We start from the raw sequence: 16,938 nt of genomic DNA on the forward strand, positions 1-16,938 counted from the left end.
GACATGTTTTATTGAAAAAATATATACAAATTAATGTTACAACTGGAATTGAAGCAGCGCGAGAGCCACGACCAAAACCAAAACTGATTGTTGGATCATTGTAGTACCAGATTTATTATCATTACCAGATTTATTATCACAACCTGTCTGATCGACGGGATTCAACTCCGTTTTATTAAACCCAAGACTCTCCATAGTTGCGTTCACCAACGTGCTGCCGTTCCTTGACAAAACCACCAGAGATTCTACAAGAATAAGTTGAATAAAAGAATGATGACTGTTGTAACTTACGTCTTGAGGAAGTCACATCCTGTGGAACACAAGACCAAATCACTAAAGTGTCGCTTGTCGTGAAAATTCTCGTGTCTTTGGGTTCACCTCCTTCGTGCTTCGTTACATTGCTGGAATTCGCGGGGACAATCAGTGAAAACAGGTCTACCTGCTCTTTATGGTGGTACTTCACTGTATAGTTAGCAGGATTACTGCCGTTGCTCGATAGACTGATCTCATAAGTACTGCAGTTTTGCTTCTCTCCATAAGTGCTCCTCACGTACCATTTCCCCGTGATCTGAAACGGAAAATTCATAAAAAATCACACATAAACGGTACTTACATCGGCGCTCGATATGTTAGTACTAGCTGTCGATACATTGTAAGACTCGCAAGTTGTTGTAAAGTTTAGTTCTCCGGCGGAAACTAAAGTCAGCGCACATAACATGAATGATCCGACTGTGAGGAAATTCATTTTGTTTGTTGCAACGACCTGGGGCTCACTTGGTTTATATACAGGGGTTATCTTGTTTGTTAATACGTGGAGGTATTAAGTACAGTCTCTTTGTGACACAATTAAGTTTAGTCAATATTACAATTTTTATGTTCGGAAGAATAGTAACTATGTATGCAAGTATTAGGCGTGTGCAAAGTTTTCATAGTTGTAAATACCAAAACCGGCGTGAAAAACAACTTTTTTTTGAGTTTTAAATTCGCTGACATTCTTTTCAGTCAGATAACTTTTTTATTTCGAGTTTTGACAGTGAATAGAACAAATGTTCGCGTTCCCGACAGTATTAAATGCTCTTTGAAAAGGTGCAGAATTCTTTATTCCCACAATATGTGAACATATTTTCTTTATCCCACACTCGCCTCGGCTCCAAACGGCGCATTTCGGTCGAAATTGTGATAAATCGAGCGTCTTCTTTCCCGAAATTTTCACGGAGATTGTATTTATGTCATAAACTGCTTCCGCTTGTATCAGAATTATTGCTTGCATTATTACGCACTGTTTAAATTACGATAAAAGAACACAATAGGATTTCGAAATTCAGGTTTATCAAATTATCTGACGGACTCGATTTAAATTGCAGACGATGTTGTTGAACTATGAGATTGTTTTTTGTGGGATTTACTGGTTTTTATTATGTTGCGCGGTTGGAGGGTTGTAAAAATGTAAATTGAGGTTTTTTGGTGGATGTTGCGTAATTTGGGACAAGTGCTGTTTTATTTGCATGTAGAGCGGAATGTTCGCCTTAATCATGAGTTTTGGGGGGCGGGAAATGCGTAAATGTCGTTTGAAGAAGGGGATGGTGATTATCTGGAGCTTATTCTGTTTTATATTCATGTTCGGTTTAAAAAGAAAATGTTGAGATGGGAGCTTTAGACGAAAAAGTGATTAATTAAGCTTCGAAAAAGAAGGAGAAACAAAAATAAACTGTTAAAAAAGAATTTTGGAGATTCTTGAAGGTTTCTACGCATATTTTCATAATTTATAAGCATGTCAAAGCAAGTAACATTTCATTCAACTTCTCGATTATCGCCCCATAAAAAAAAATCTAAAATTGTTGTTTTTTGTTCTACAAAATCCAAATTTGGCAGAATTTTACTGTTATAGCACCACGATTATCAGAGTTATAAAATTTATTTCCAAGTTTGCCCCATCAATATATTTTTTTTAAAATTGTGTTTCTTGCTCTAAATTTTTAAAATTTGTCAGAGTTTATAGCGTGTTGAATAACTAATGCTTTCAAATTTTATTGGAATAGCATCACGATTATCAGAGTTATGGAATTTATTTTCAAATTCTGACGATTTTGCGTTCCCTCAACAATAAAAATTTCAAAAATTTTTGTTTTTTGTTCTAAAATTTTGAAACTTGGTAGACTTTATAAGCGTGTCAAAACAACCAAAGCCTTCAAATTTTATTATTATCGCATCACGTGTGGCAGTGTTATGGAATTTATTTCCAAATTTTAACAATTTTGCCTTTGCTCAGCAATAAAAATTTCTAAAATTCTTGTTTCTTGTTCTAAAATTTTGAAACTTGGTAGACTTTATAAGCCATTCGAAACAACGAAAGCTTTCAAATTTTATTTTTATAGTATCACGATTATCAGAGTTATAAATTTATTTTGAAATTTTAACAATTTTCCGTTTGCCCCATGAATAGAAAGTTCTAAAATTTTTGTTATTTGTTCTAAAATTTTGAAATTTGGTAAAGTTTATAACCGTCCTAAAACAACTAGAGCCTATTGGAATTCCTTAGGATAATTGGATCCTCCAGTTCATAGCATTCTTCCAGCCTTCAGAATTTTCAATTTTTTTAGATTTTCGGAGTTCTTTCTATAGGTTTCTTTAGCTCGAGAGCTTTCTTGAGATATTTTGAGATTGCCTTCAACCTTTCGAGATTTTGTTGGATTATTTATTGGAATTCTCTAAAATTCTCTTCACTGTGGAATCTTTTGAGTAAAAGAAGTCTCGGCCCAGTAATTTGAGATATCAGAAGCTTTAAAGTGGTGTCGGAAGAATCTTCAAACCTTAAAAAGTAAAAGGAGCGAAATGGCTGAAAATTTTAAAAGGAAATAATCCAAAAACTAGAAAATTAAAGATGAAGCAAAAACTGATTAAAAAGATTCCTTAAATACTTGAACAGAATGGCAAAAGGAAAGCGAATAAGAAAACACTTGTCAGACGAAGACATCTCCAAGAAAAAGAAAACAAAGAAAATTTAAAAGAAATATTTTTTAAACGGAAAACTCTAAAAAACGAAAAAATTTAGGAAGAATAAAGGCATTAAAATGAAACGAGTTAAGAATATCTTTTTACTGCAAGACGACAGATGAGTTTTCGAAGGATTTCTTTCCCATCCTAAGACAACGCCATTTCCCGCGAGTTTATCGGCGCCGTCGTACAGAATTTTTGCTGTGAAGTTATCTAAAGTACGCCCGTAAAACGCTATCGTGTTTAACTCGAACTCTATTATTACTCCCCGAAGAATTTGCAACAAAAATTGGCCGTTTTCGTCACTATTTATTGTCAGTTGTTTCGTACGACAAAAGAAATGCGCGAAAATGTTTCATTTGATTATCTTTATCAAGAAATGTACACATTCGTATTTGATTAAGTTACTCATAATGAAGCACATTGTGCTAACAAATAGCAATGATTTCATGCAAAGGTGTGCTAAATAATAAAATTCGAGATTTTGGTGCTTGTATTTTACGACCTTTTCGTGTCTTCTAAGTGGTTTGTTAGGCGGAAAATGTCATTTTCCCGAGAGTTTCGCATGTCGAACGGTGTCGCTATTGACTGAATTACTCCCAATCCGGGGATAAAGTTGGAAGATTTTAATTAAGGATAAAGCAGCCGGGAACATTACTTAGTCTGCGTGTTTGGAAATTATTTTGACGAGAATCGTCGGTCTCTTCCGGGCGAATTGTTATATTTGAAGAAGGGAATAAAAGCCGCCACTTTGTATTCATAGAAACGCCGGTAATAAAAGACTGCCGCGTGATTTAAGTAGAAAATCGGGCGATTTTTCAAATTCACTTTCAGATTTAAATCATTTAAGGCCGAACGCCCAGCCGAAATCGCTTCGTCCAATCAAGATGTTGTCGGCTTGTAATCCCACTGGAAAATTGTCTCGGGGTGAATTTCCTGAAAATCGTCCTTTGTCCCCAACTGTAATTTCAAACATGGTTTATTATGAGGAGACGATTCGAGGAAACGGCGCCATTTTCGAACACTGACCCTCGGAAAACTGCTGACTTGACGCTGATTTTTCAGTTTTATTCCAAGACATAAAATGATCGTAAAACAGCCGTTGGCAGTAGGGAGTTGACCCGGGGCAGTGTTCTGACGCCGTGTCACCTAAAATTGTTAATGAAGTACTTTGGCTGTGAACTCTGTTTTCATTTCACTTTTACTGCGGTTCATATAAAACAATGAATTTATCGACGGAGTTTTCCTCAACTTTTCCTTCGTTTCAGTGTTTTCCAAAGGACAATGCGAAACCAATCGCTACCGCTTCCTGGCCAAAACCGGCGGCTACGTCTGGGTGCTCACCCAAGCCACTTTGATCAACGACGCCAAGACCATGAAGCCCCAGAGCGTCGTCTGCGTCAACTACGTCATAAGGTAAGTCCAGATTTTTATTATCCGCGACGTTGTGACGTGTTGATGAGTTTAGTTCGAGCAGGTAAGTGCGATGCTTTAACGATTTAGTGTAGAGTTGGTTGTCTACCGCGGTCTCCACTTTTTCCGGAAGGTTTCGAATTCTCTTGCGTTTGATGGATGGAATTCTAGATTGATGGGTGCTCACTTTACACATGACGCCACGGAGCGAAACCTTGCGAAAGAAATTCTTTAATCGGCGAAGTAGGCCGCACTGATTGGGTTGTAATTACAGTAATTGGTACAGGGGCGGAAAAAAGAGTTTTCACTTGCGGGCACGGAATTTATTTACCACGCAGCTGTTTTGTAACTTTGGCAAATGGTTCTGTTCTATCTGTGTCTGACAACTGCATCAGAGGAGTATAAATAGCAACAAGACAGAAATACCGCAAGTAATGACTTCTTCCGAAATGCAGCAAACGTTGTCCGATTTGATGGCCATTCTTCGCTTATGTAACTGAAGTGAATATTATTGTAAACAAGTTGCGCGTTTCCGAAATAGTGTTCAATGTCACCAAGTCGATCCGAAAATATCAAATTTAAAAATAAAGCGCCAAGAAAGTCACAGATGTTTACCTGCGTGTTTACGTAATCACTCGATTACCGCCGCTCCCGGGGGCGGCTCTACACCACCGGTAACTCGAGTCTCTCGAGAATGCGTCCTTGGTGGTGTCGTTCGCGAAATTATCCGCACGTATTGGGTCAGTGGTCCCCGTTCAAGTTACGAAACGGTGGCACCGCGCCAAAGTGTTTTATCGAACTTTTTATGTTTCGTCCATTGACGTATTATACAGCAATTCTATATCGCACTATGAGTACAAGACTATCACAACTCAAAAAAATTACAAATTTCAAAGAGTTCTGGAATGACAAGGAACAGAGGCTGTGTTTTATAATAATACTAATTAAATGCAATATTTTTCTTTATTATAACATTAAACCCACTTTTGTTTTTATTGCATAAACTAAAATGCCACGGTTGTTTTATGGAAGAGTATCACAACTCAGAGTTTTATTTAAGAGGCCCAAGCAAAAGCATGATGGTTTCATCCAAAGATTAATAAAATCTGAATATGAACCATTTTACCAAAATTTGTTTATAGCCTTCTCTGTAGCAAAAAATAGTAATCCTGAAAGTGAATAAATTTGTTGAGTTGCTTTATTTTTTAATTTTGTCTAGCTTCTGGAGTTATTGACGGTTTTTGTTTTAGTTATTTATAACAACTGTAGTCTAAACTACGAAAAACACACCAAAGTCGCAAAGTAAGGAAAAGCAAATTTTCCAAACCTTTAAAAATTCGAGTATAAAAAAATAATGTTTATAATTTAATGTGTTAATTTTTTATTATTCTATTTCAATAGAAAAGTATAAAATTTACCTCTCAAGATAACAGTACAAAAAACAATAGGAGTAACTTCTATCTACATACATACAGGATGTTCAAAAAATAGCGGACCAACTGATAAGAACGTCAAACTCTAAGACGCTGTGAATTGGAAATGCTGTTTAAAATTTTTATTTGAAGCTATGTAAGGGAGCAAAATAACTTTAAATATTGCGAAAAACGGCAACAGTGTTCAATTCTTTCGGTAATTATTAGGAGTATAATTTTGAGACCAGAGCAACACTTTGGTAGCTACAATTATTAATAAATCATGTAATTGGTTACTATGGTTTGCAATTAATTTTGATAACACTTGACCAGTAAAAGTCACAAAGCAGATCAAGAACCATTTGTTCTCTTCTTGGTGTGCGAATAGTCCTGGGTCCTCCAAGATCCTGATAAATTTGGTTCCAATCGGCCCGTCCCACGTACCTGTTGATAAACTCGTTGAAAAGTATTCTTGGAGGGAATTTGCCAGTTAGAAAATTCACAAGCCTTACTGCCCCTTACTGCTTCTCGACTGTTTCCTTCACGTGTCGGTATATTCAGCAAAATTATACATCATTAGAGAAATAAACTCTAGTTTGTGACACCTTTGACTTTTCTTAAAAAAATGGTCATTGTCAGGCACTAGGCAACAATTAATTACTGAATTCTTGAAGTGAAATGTTGCCAGATTAATTTTGCGTTTTTGAGTTGAATTTTAAAAGTGCAAAATAACGTTTTGCATCAACATTTAAGGCATTCAAGGCATTTAGGTATGTAAATATCACCCAAAACATGAACTCTAGTAGAATTTTGTAAACCTTGAGTTCATTATAAGGAAAAATTTGTGCCATAATTAGCGCCCCTTTAAGTGGCTGTAGATTTCCAACGAAGCACTCAATAATTGAAAAAACTTAATTTAGCTACTAGTTATTATCTGAAGATTCACGTAGTGAATAGTTGGTCCGCCATTTTTTGAACACCCTGTATATTGTTTTGAATATTTTTATTTATAAATTATCACAATTTCGGGCAATGAATAATTCAAAATCCCTTGTTCGAAAACAAAATACCAGTTTTTTACTGTCGTATTTTTTTCCAACTTTAGAAATTTTAGAATGAAATGAAGTCTTTAACACTTGATAAGTTTACTAATTTGGCTAAATAAAAAAAATTAGAACCAGATATAAACTTTTTAGAATTTTTTTTGGACGAACTAAAAATATTTCTATTATTTCTATTATTTCTAGATTTAGTTTCGTATTTTTTTCAATTTTAGGAATTCAAGAATGAAATTTAGGGCGTTAACTATTTTTGACACGCTTATTAAACTGCTAAAAAATGAAAATAAAATAGCAAAAAGAGTTATCTCCACCAAATCGCAAAATTGTAGAATAAATAACAAATTTTAAAAATTTTCATGTTCAAACGAAGCAAAAATTTCAGACAACTTTTTGTAAAATTTGTAATTTTGACAATTTTACAGCTACAATTATGACATTCGGGGATTTTAGTATTTTTAATGTGTTTATTATCTCCACTAAATCGCAAAATTATACTAATAAAAAAAATTAAAAAAAAAATTAAACGAAGCAAAAATTTTAGAAAACTTTTTATAAAATTTGTAATTTTGACAATATTAGTACTATAACTATGACATTCGAGGATTTTAATATAATAAGTGAAGTGAAAAATTTAATTAAAGTAGATAAACGGAGGAGTAGTTAAAAGAAGGTGGTTATTTAAAGTATTTAGTAGCAAACAATTCAAACGTTCATGGTTTTGGTTATTTTAAGATTTATACAGGTGTCCGGAAGTGACGCAACACCTTGAAAGAGGGTAATTGGGTGGTCCCCAGAGTACCAAAAAAATGTTAAAAAAAAAATTCCAGACTCTCTGTTTTCGCAGGAAGAGCAAAAGAAAATTCGGAAAATGGCAACATTGCAGAACTGTACCCCCCTATAATTTAAATTTCCAGTATTCAAAGCCATAGTAACGTTGCTGTTGTATTGTTGGCGTTAGTCAGGTCGGCTCATGAACGAGAAATGTAACTATGGTTTCACGTGAACGATGCCACACTGATCGAGATTGTTGATTTAAAAATTTTGTTAACACTTTTCCGGCATTTCTTACAAGATTTTTACAAGAATTCTTACAAGAAAATGTTCTTTAAGTAGCAAATTCATTTGAACGTAAAATTATTGCACAAAAATCGTTAATTTTTGCATCAAACTTTGTCTCTTCAACTCATCATATCTCGAGAAATTAAAGACAGATTTTTTTAAACATTTTTCCGGTGATCTATGGCATTGTTCGATGTTACAGTTTCACGGTGGTGCGCGACTTTCCGGACACCCTGTATATTCGATTTTTAACAAAATTTTGTTTCTGCCAGATGTTTTAGTTTTTAATGTATCAATTTTAGTTCGTGTGGAACTGTTATAGCGCAACTTTCAAAATTTTTTCAACATTGCACAACGAGCGCCTCTTGTTGCGTCTGTGGTCATGGTTTGAGGACACACCTTCCGCAGCACGCACCTGACTTGCGTCACGTTTCTGGGCTATGCCATGACTTATCGAATTGAAAGTTGTGCAGACTGATAGTAGACTACTCGGAGGTCGTTAAACTTGGGGCGAGAGGTGTGTCCTACATTTTTCTCCGTTTTGAAATTGTTTCAAAGCGAGGAAATTATTGCCCGTCAACAGCTTCCAATTAATTGTACAAAACGGGAGAGTCGTTACTTTTGCTCCCACACTCCTTTTCTGGGAAGTAATTGAGAAAGATAGTGAAATCGCAAACGAAGCGAAGAATAAGTTATGTAGATGGAAATTTGCCAAATCTCGGGATTATGGGGCAATTTAGTGCATTTTATCGCCTCAGTTTAATGAATGGAATCTTTAAAAATACGCACTTATCATAAGGGAAGGTATTTTTATTTTTTGGCACGCTCAAATCGGATTTTGGATAAACAGATTTGTTTTAAACGCTGATTTATGGCCGAGATTTATTTATGACGTTGTTGTGAAATTGTTTTTTTTTCTGTTATCAACAGCTGTGGTTGGAGTTGGGTGGAGTTTTCCGCCTTTTGATGTGCTTCGGAAAATTGATTGGAATTTCTGCGGAAAATTACGGGCAGGAACTTCCATTCGTGACTGCTTCTTTGCCGATTTCATAGTCATATATTGCTTATATTTTACATTCCTACTTTCTTTTTGCTAATTTATAAGAAATTGGATGCAGGTTCTAAAACAACTGCGAAGAATTATAAATTTAAAATTTTATTGGGACTTGACGGACGACTTTTTCATGCCAAATTTTCATTTCTGATGGTTCTACAAAAATATTTATTTATTTTTTTCATTGGATTATTTGGAATTATTTATGGAAGTTTTATCAGTAGGGACATAGGTTGGTAGTACAGCATTAAAACTGAACAATTGGAGATTAATTTAAACTGAAATGTTTTCCTTTAAATTTTTGTTATAACTTTACTTAATTAGTTTACTTTTATTATTTTCGAAGGTCATTGGCTTCTACAACGGCACACGAATTCACATTGATTTAGGTGGCAAATGTCATTTTGTTATTTTTTATTTAAAGTTGCAATTTTGATGAATTAGCTTTGGAAATTTTAGGATGTCAAGGTTGGCATCATTATTCCCTACGGTTTGACATTTGTCCATTTTTACATGAGATTTGTTGTGTATTAAGATTACTTTAATTTGATAAGTTTACTTATTTAGCTAAAAATAGTAAGTTTAGAACCAGAGATACATTTTTTTATTTCCAGAAAAACTAAAATTTTTTATGATTCTAGATTTAATTTCGTATTTTCTTCAATTTTAGGAATTCAAGAATGAAATTTAAAGCAATTACTATTTTTGACAAACTTATTAACTCTGACAAATCTTAAAGTTTTACAACAAGAAACAATTTTTTTAGATTTATTTTTGACGAACTAAAGATTTCTATTACATATCTAGATTTAGTTTCGTATTTTCTTCAATTTTAGGAATCTTAGAATGAAATTTGGAGTCTTTAACACTTTGGATAAGTTTACTAACTTGGCTAAATAAAAAAAAAATAAGAACCAGATATAAATTTTTTAGCAATTTTTCTTTTTGGACGAATTAAAAATTGATATTATTCTAGATTTTGTTTCGTATTTTCTTAATTTTAGGAATTCAAGAATGAAATTAAGAACAATTTTTGACACGCTGATTAACTCCGACAAATCTCAAAGTTTTAGAACTAGAAACAATTTTTTTTAGAATTTTTTTTGACGAACTAAAGATTTCTATTATTCTAGATTTAGTTTCGTATTTGCTCCAATTTTGGGAATTTTAGAATGAAATTTGGAGTCTTTAACACTTTTGAAAATTTTACTAAATTTGCTAAATAAAAAAAATTAAAACTAAAAAGTAATTTTAAATTATTTTTTTTTGGACGATTTAAAAAAAAATATTACTCTAGATTTAGTTTCGTATTTCTTTAATTTTAGGAATTTTAGAATGTAATTTGGAGTCATTAACACTTTTGATAAGTTTACTAACTTTATTAATAAAACAAATTTAGAACCAAAAACAATTTTTTTTAATTTTTTATTTCCGGACAAACTAAAAATTTCTATTATTCTAGATTTAGTTTCGTATTTTTTCCAATTTTAGGAATCAAAAAATAAAATTTAGAGCGATTATCGATTAATTAATTAGTGCGAAGTGCAAATTTTGATACATTTGCACATTTCATCGGCAGAACTTACACGATCGTCTTTTGTACCCCAAAACCCAACTCACACAAAACCATCATTGCAACATTTGCAACAGTACGGATTACACGATGGAAAATTCGTGATTTTGGGTGGACATTTTGCAACCTAAACTAACAATGCAATGATGCTAACTAGCAAAATAAAATCAACTACATATTCTAAAAGTTACGTTTTACTGCATAGACTTCAAAAGATGATTTTCCTGTCGCAAATGAGTGTCAAAAATGCCATGAAAATGTTTTGAATCTTAATCGCAGTCGGTCGGTCCGCCAATTTGGGCTAATAGCCCCTCAAAAAACTCCCAATATTTCTCCGACTTTATGTCTCACAATTTTGAGCCCGCGTTTGCGACCTCGTTAAAACAAGAGAAAAATACTCATAAATAAAGGTTATAAAAGTCATAGCAATTGACTCATGATTGTTAAAATATGTGCCGAGATAAACGCAGCATCTGTCGCGCCAGGATGAAATTCGGGACTTTTCCTTCGCGTGTGAGCAATCCGATTTGCATAACCTGCGGTTTCCATACCCGTTTTTGCTGTATCACATCCTGGTTGCACAACGTTGCACTTTGGAGCATTGTCGGGACGAAAGCACCCCCCACTGAAACTCGACGCGCGCCGGTCTCTCCATCCCTTGTAAGGGGTTTCACTTTCTACCCTCATTCTAGTTGTTGTGTTTCAGCCATTGACGTCGACGTCGAGCTTCCTAATCGTGCCCATTCATATTTCTAGTACCGTAAAAGTTTTCCATGATTTGTGATAGCGGCAGGATCGATTCAAAGAACGAGGTGTCTGTTTGGATTTTTTCGCCATGACTTGACACGCCAGTAAGACCAATTTAAGTCCAACTTTCGAGGAAAACTGTGTTTTCCTTTCGGTTGGAGGTTTCCACTCTCCGGAAGGTTCGAGTTATGTAACACAAGTATTGTTTTCGCGCATTAAAAATTTATTGCTATGAGAATACTACGTTTATGTTAAGTGTCTGATGACTATCATTTAAGTTTCATGACTAAACAGTAATTTACCTTGGCTATGTGGAACATATATTTTTCATGTTGTCAGGAAATTTATTGGTTTGTTATTGTTACTTAGTACAAATTGATACGTTTTCGCATTAGTATTCAAGGAAAGACGCTGATTGCAATCATAGACGAGGCGGTACTGACAATTTTCGCGGATCCGCGTCACGTTGTTTAACGTTTTTATTTATTTTTTTCCGCGTTCACTAGTTATTTTAGAGCTTGTTAGCGGCGTTAATTGGTACGAAAAAACTCACAATTTCGCTGATAAACAAACTCCATTTCGTTGGTCCCTGACCTTGTCGTGTTGTGACGTTGCAGAGATAAGTAAAATTACATAATAAAATCAAGCGGTACCATCTCTTTGTGTCGGAATTTCTACAAATGCGTCATTTGGCACTCGATGGTGATGAGTGGTTATTTCGAGCCAAACCAACTCGTAAACTAAATAGTTTGTCTTAATTTTGTCCGGCGCCTCCACCATTCTTTTCGGTGTGTTTTGTTTCCTCCAAACAGCTGATTTGGGGGTACGAGAGGGTTAAATTTAGAGAGGAAGTTCAAGGTTATGATTCGCGCAGCCCCCGGCGAAATCGATACGAAACAGACAGAGAAAATTGGAAGGGATGTTTGATTCGAGTACCGAACGGAATAATATAGTGGAGTCAGCTGTTGTTGTTGTTTTTAGGTCTTGCAGCGAAAACTGCATTTGCGCGGCGTCTAATAAGCAATTAATTCTCATAAAGACTGTTAATAGTTGCCATTTTACGACAAATTTATGTGAGATTCATTGCTTTTATCTTTGAACATGACCGTTACGTACGACACGTGATAATTCGCATGGCATTTCCTTTATTGGGGAATTACGCAACGTCGAGACTTTATTATTTACGATTCAACTTGAGCAGAACTGGAGTAACATAGTATTCAGTAATTAGCACAACAAGGTCATCAATCATCTCTGTGATGGTGGTGCATCTGTGATTATCACGAGGAAAAATGCACTTGCGAAATTGACACAATTACAATCCATGTGGGTCATTCCATAAATATTGATTTTAGATAACTCGCTCTTGTTCGCTGTCTCCATAATAACACGAATTGTGTACACACTCGTCACCAGTGGGTACCGACACGTTATTATGTTCTCTATCAGTACCAATAACACCACTTTTCTTTTTATCGAATTAATTATCGTTTTATCGCGTGTATTTAATGATGATGGTGTCGTGATAACTCCTTTAACGATCTCTCCTGCATGAAATTATATCTCTAATAAACACGAGAAAAGTGCAAAAACCACTCGCATCCAGATTTAACGCCGCTCTCTTCAAGTGGTTTAATTAAGACAGATGCGTCGTGGGTTAATAAATTCATGTGACGTTTTAATGGCCAAATAGAAATGGTGTCGTCATATTACAAGGCATAATCAACTTCAATTGACTACCCTCACGGTGGGTCTAATACTGGCAATTTGAAGTGGACGATTTCGTCTGGATGCAGTTGCTTCTGGAGGGACTTGGGTTATTAATTCTTGTTGAGTTCGGCATTTCCGGTGGGCAGAGATGCAGTGAAAGCGGTGGGAAAAAATATTAGAATGATTTGTGGGATAATCTTCTTAGGTGTGAGAATCTCGGGAATGTGTTTTTTGACTTCTGGTTTTATTTATGGTAAAAAACCTGTTTTTCTTTACGAGTTTATGCGGAGATTTCTTTTCACCTGTTGTTCTTTTACTTGCGGGCTTGGAATCTGTCCCCCATTCTCTCTTTTGGTTTTTACTCTCGTTTAGTTTTCCCAGAATTGTAGTTATGCGTATGTCTTAGATCCTTCGCATTTCTTAAGTTTACTTCTGAAGAATTTCTTTTACTTGGTCATTTTATTTTTTTGCTTTTGTGATTCTGCACGTTGTTTCAATTATTCGGACTCGTTTTGCTGAAAATTAATGTGTTAGAATGACAATTAAAGACAAACAAATTTAAATATTTTTTTCTTGAAGTGAAGAGACAAAAATATTGATTCTTCAGGTTTCTTTTTCGGTTTTTTGGATGTGTTTTTTGGTATTATTTGTTTCCTTAGATCCTTTACACATCCATCTTTGAATTCCTTGCTCTTTTTCGATTCCTTGGATTATTAAATTCTTTGGATTCTTTTTTTTCGAATTTTTCAGTTTGATCGATTCCTGTCGATTACTTCTCATTATACAGACGTTGAGATTGTCTTCAGATTACTCTCACTTTTGGAATTTCTCAGATTTTCCCGGTTCTGTTGATTTAGTGAATGCCTTGAATCCTTTGTCAGTCTTTAGATCGATTTATGAATTTAAAATCTTAGTCATTAGATTGTTTAAATTCTTCTTCTGGATTTTCAGGCACAGATTTTATTGAGTTGTTTCTACATACGCTCTATTTAACACCCTCTGGAATCTAAAGAATTAGCTTTTAAATGATTTTTATCTTAAAATAAAAAGATAATTGTAATAATTCGGAACCTGAAAATTGTAAGGTTCTAATAAGTGATTTTTGTGAGAATTTAAATTGTTTTGCGATTTTTCTTAAACATTTTCTATCAAGTAATAAAAAGAAGTAAATTAATACTTTAAAAAAACAAAATGATATTAATAGATCCCATTATTTTTTTAAATAAATACCTAATAAATTAAAGAGATATCACTGATAATGTGAACACATTTTAATTTTTAATTTAAGAGCTCTACTCTGCGAATCCAACCCAGAAAACGGCCAGAAATGTACGAAAAATCGTCATTTAGCATCAAAATAAGCGGATTTCTCTACGAATTTTGCAGATTTCTGCTCTTTTCTCGCGATTTAGCCGTTGAATTTTGATAAAAACTGGTAGTTTTTTAGATTACAAGTTCTACTCTGCGAACCAACCCAGAAAACGGCCAGAATGGAAGAAAAATTGACATTTAGCATCAAAATAAGCAGATTTCTCTAACAATTTTGCAGATTTCGTGCAGATTTCTGCTGTTTTCTTGCGAGTTGGCCGTTGAATCTTGATAAAAACTGGCAGTTTTCTGGATTTTGAGCTTACTTTTAATGCAAATGTAATTATAACCCTTATAGTTCTCAGGTCGCGAATTATAAAGAACCTATAAATTGTTGGTATAGAACATAAAAATTTTTTGAAGAAGTTTTGTCAACTAGAATAGTTTGGATAATTTTCAAAATTTTGTCTTTAAAATTAAAGAAGGTTTTGGGGGTTACCATGTTGCCGGACCCTAGTTGTAGATAAATAGTTTTTCAAAAAGCTTAAAACGGTTTTATAAAATTTATCATGTTAATTTATTAAGTTTTTTTTTACATTTCCCTAGAATTTTATTGCATTTTCTTTATTCCTAGAATTTATTTATACTTCGTATTATTTTCCAATCCTTGTATTTCTTGCAATCTACCGATTTTTTAGTTTAGTTCTGTATATGCTTCTGCTTCTTCTGGAATGTTTGACTGGTTTGGAATATTTTCATTTTTATATTTTCGGAATTCCACAGGTATATTTTCTGGATTTTTAAAAAGTTTAATAAATTCTTCAGATTAGTACGATCTTTCTTTTTATTACGATTTTTTTCCTCATTTCTTCCTCCGTTTCTTCTATTCTTTTCTTGTTAAAATTTCAATTTTTTTACTACTTTTTTGTGATTTTGCCTGTTGTCACGCAAAAAGCCAAAACGCTATTTTAATTTATTGACTGATTATCGTGCTTCTCACTATCAATATGATGATCCAAAATCCAAAATCCGATTTTAATTCATTGACTGATTAGCACGATCAAACACTTGCGGTTGAGTTTCTTATCACTACTTTATAACGTGTGCGTAATTAATATTTTTATTTAATCTAGACATTCATTTTCTCGTGTTATCTAAAACGGAAAATTTTACCGACAGACAATAATATTGCGTTGAAACCCTTGAGTGGCCACATTTCATTCGATTATCTCATCTGACAAAAGATTACATAATGTTACAAAATTCCTGCAGTTACCTGAACAGCCGAAGAAAAAGTTTCCGTTCTTTAGCTTTGATTCAAGCCTCGACTTGTAATGCAAATATTTTCCTTGCATTTTGCCAGTTAATTTCAGTACTAATGTAGCCAGACAATTAACACCATCTGTCTAATTGTTTGGGCAATTAGTCTGTCCTAACGTATTTTGCATTGCGTTTAATTTGTTAAAATTGCGCGGAATATTTCTCCTTTGGCTTGGTAACCGTTTGCAGTAGAATCGTCTGTGATCCCCGAGTGGTCCACCATGATTTAGATAAGTCTAGAAATGTGTTCTAATCTAGATAAACCCAATCACGCGGTGAAAATGCTCAATTCCTATCACGTGTCTCCATCAACGTTTCCTTTTTAAATAAACGCTCGTCACGTGAGCCCTGTCATGTACAGCAACAATGATGAGCCATCCACATTCACTTGTCAACCCATCGAGTTCTAGATATAGCCCACCGGCTCGGTCTTGGTGGGGATCAACCACGCGACTGCTCCACCGGGTAGCACTCCTCTGAATCAGTCGGTATCGAGACTTCAGAACAAATCGGCGAGATAAAAAGCTTGAATTACATCACGCGATTGATAGTGCGTTTATCAAACTTCGAAACCTTCCGAGTGCGTGGAGACCGTCTTCGAAGTCAGTTTTGTTTTAGTGGCGTCGAATGCAAAGATGAGATTTATTCATTGTCGCAACTGGCTTCGGTAAAGACCGAGAACCTGTGCGAAAAAGTGCCCGAAAAGGAGACCAAGAAACCGCCTCTCACCGCCACTTCCAAGATCTTCGCTCCGAGAACCGAAGAAATGAACAAGGGATTCTTGACCTTCTCCGAGGATGAGCCGGGAATTACAAGTAAGTGATTAGATTAGCCGTTTTTTCGCGAAATTCGCTGCAGTTTTCCGCCGGCCTTGACAGCGGAGTTTGCTTAGGAGATAAAAACTCGCGCAAATATTTAAATTGTTTCAAAGTTTCGCCAAGGCAAAATATTGTCTTCGGATCGGGCCATCAAATTACGGCCTTATCAGTCGATAGTATTTACTTGTTATTTCGTTAAAGGTTATCGTGGCGTGGCGATAACTTTGGAAACTTATGTAAGTTGGTTCGAAAACGACGGAACCGCAGTTTATCAGGTGTCATTACACAGTCTATTAATACCATCGTTTGAACGCGTTGTTTGTTTGGAAAATAATAGATAATACCGCCCGGAAAATGCAGCGCAGATGTCGCAAAATTTTCGGTTCTTGACCTGTCCACTGCGCCGGAGTATTGTTTTTGCCCTTTTCCGGCCCCAGTTGCATAAGCTGGCAAGGTCGCTGCTACAGAT

At 34.8% G+C, this 16,938-nt stretch overlaps 2 protein-coding genes across 4 annotated transcripts in view; one reads left to right on the plus strand and one right to left on the minus strand.

The window, feature by feature from the left end:
• Positions 1-16,938, plus strand: part of sima (HIF-1 transcription factor component sima) — a 36,848-nt gene that overhangs the window by 13,652 nt on the left and 6,258 nt on the right. For both annotated transcript variants that reach the window (XM_088036325.1, XM_088036318.1), the window contains exons 7-8: positions 4,263-4,410; positions 16,270-16,466. In XM_088036325.1, the coding sequence (XP_087892451.1) occupies positions 4,263-4,410; positions 16,270-16,466 (345 nt within the window). The remainder of the gene's footprint in view (positions 1-4,262; positions 4,411-16,269; positions 16,467-16,938) is intronic.
• LOC148182004 (uncharacterized) overlaps positions 1-16,938 on the minus strand; it is a 24,632-nt gene continuing 7,694 nt past the window's right edge. The window contains exons 1-3 of one of the 2 annotated variants that reach the window (XM_088036363.1): positions 614-1,772; positions 292-568; positions 1-245 (exon numbers count right to left, since the gene is read on the minus strand). In XM_088036363.1, coding sequence (XP_087892489.1) covers positions 37-245; positions 292-568; positions 614-745 — 618 coding nt within the window. In that variant the 5' untranslated portion in view covers positions 746-1,772 and the 3' untranslated portion in view covers positions 1-36. Of the gene's footprint in view, positions 246-291; positions 569-613; positions 1,773-16,938 lie in introns of those variants that run through there. The other variant, XM_088036371.1, reaches the window with a different exon arrangement.

This window comes from Gnatocerus cornutus, chromosome 1, assembly GCF_029298725.1.
Source record: "Gnatocerus cornutus isolate USDA-ARS CGAHR chromosome 1, icGnaCorn1.1, whole genome shotgun sequence".
Taxonomy (NCBI): Eukaryota; Metazoa; Arthropoda; class Insecta; order Coleoptera; family Tenebrionidae; genus Gnatocerus; species Gnatocerus cornutus.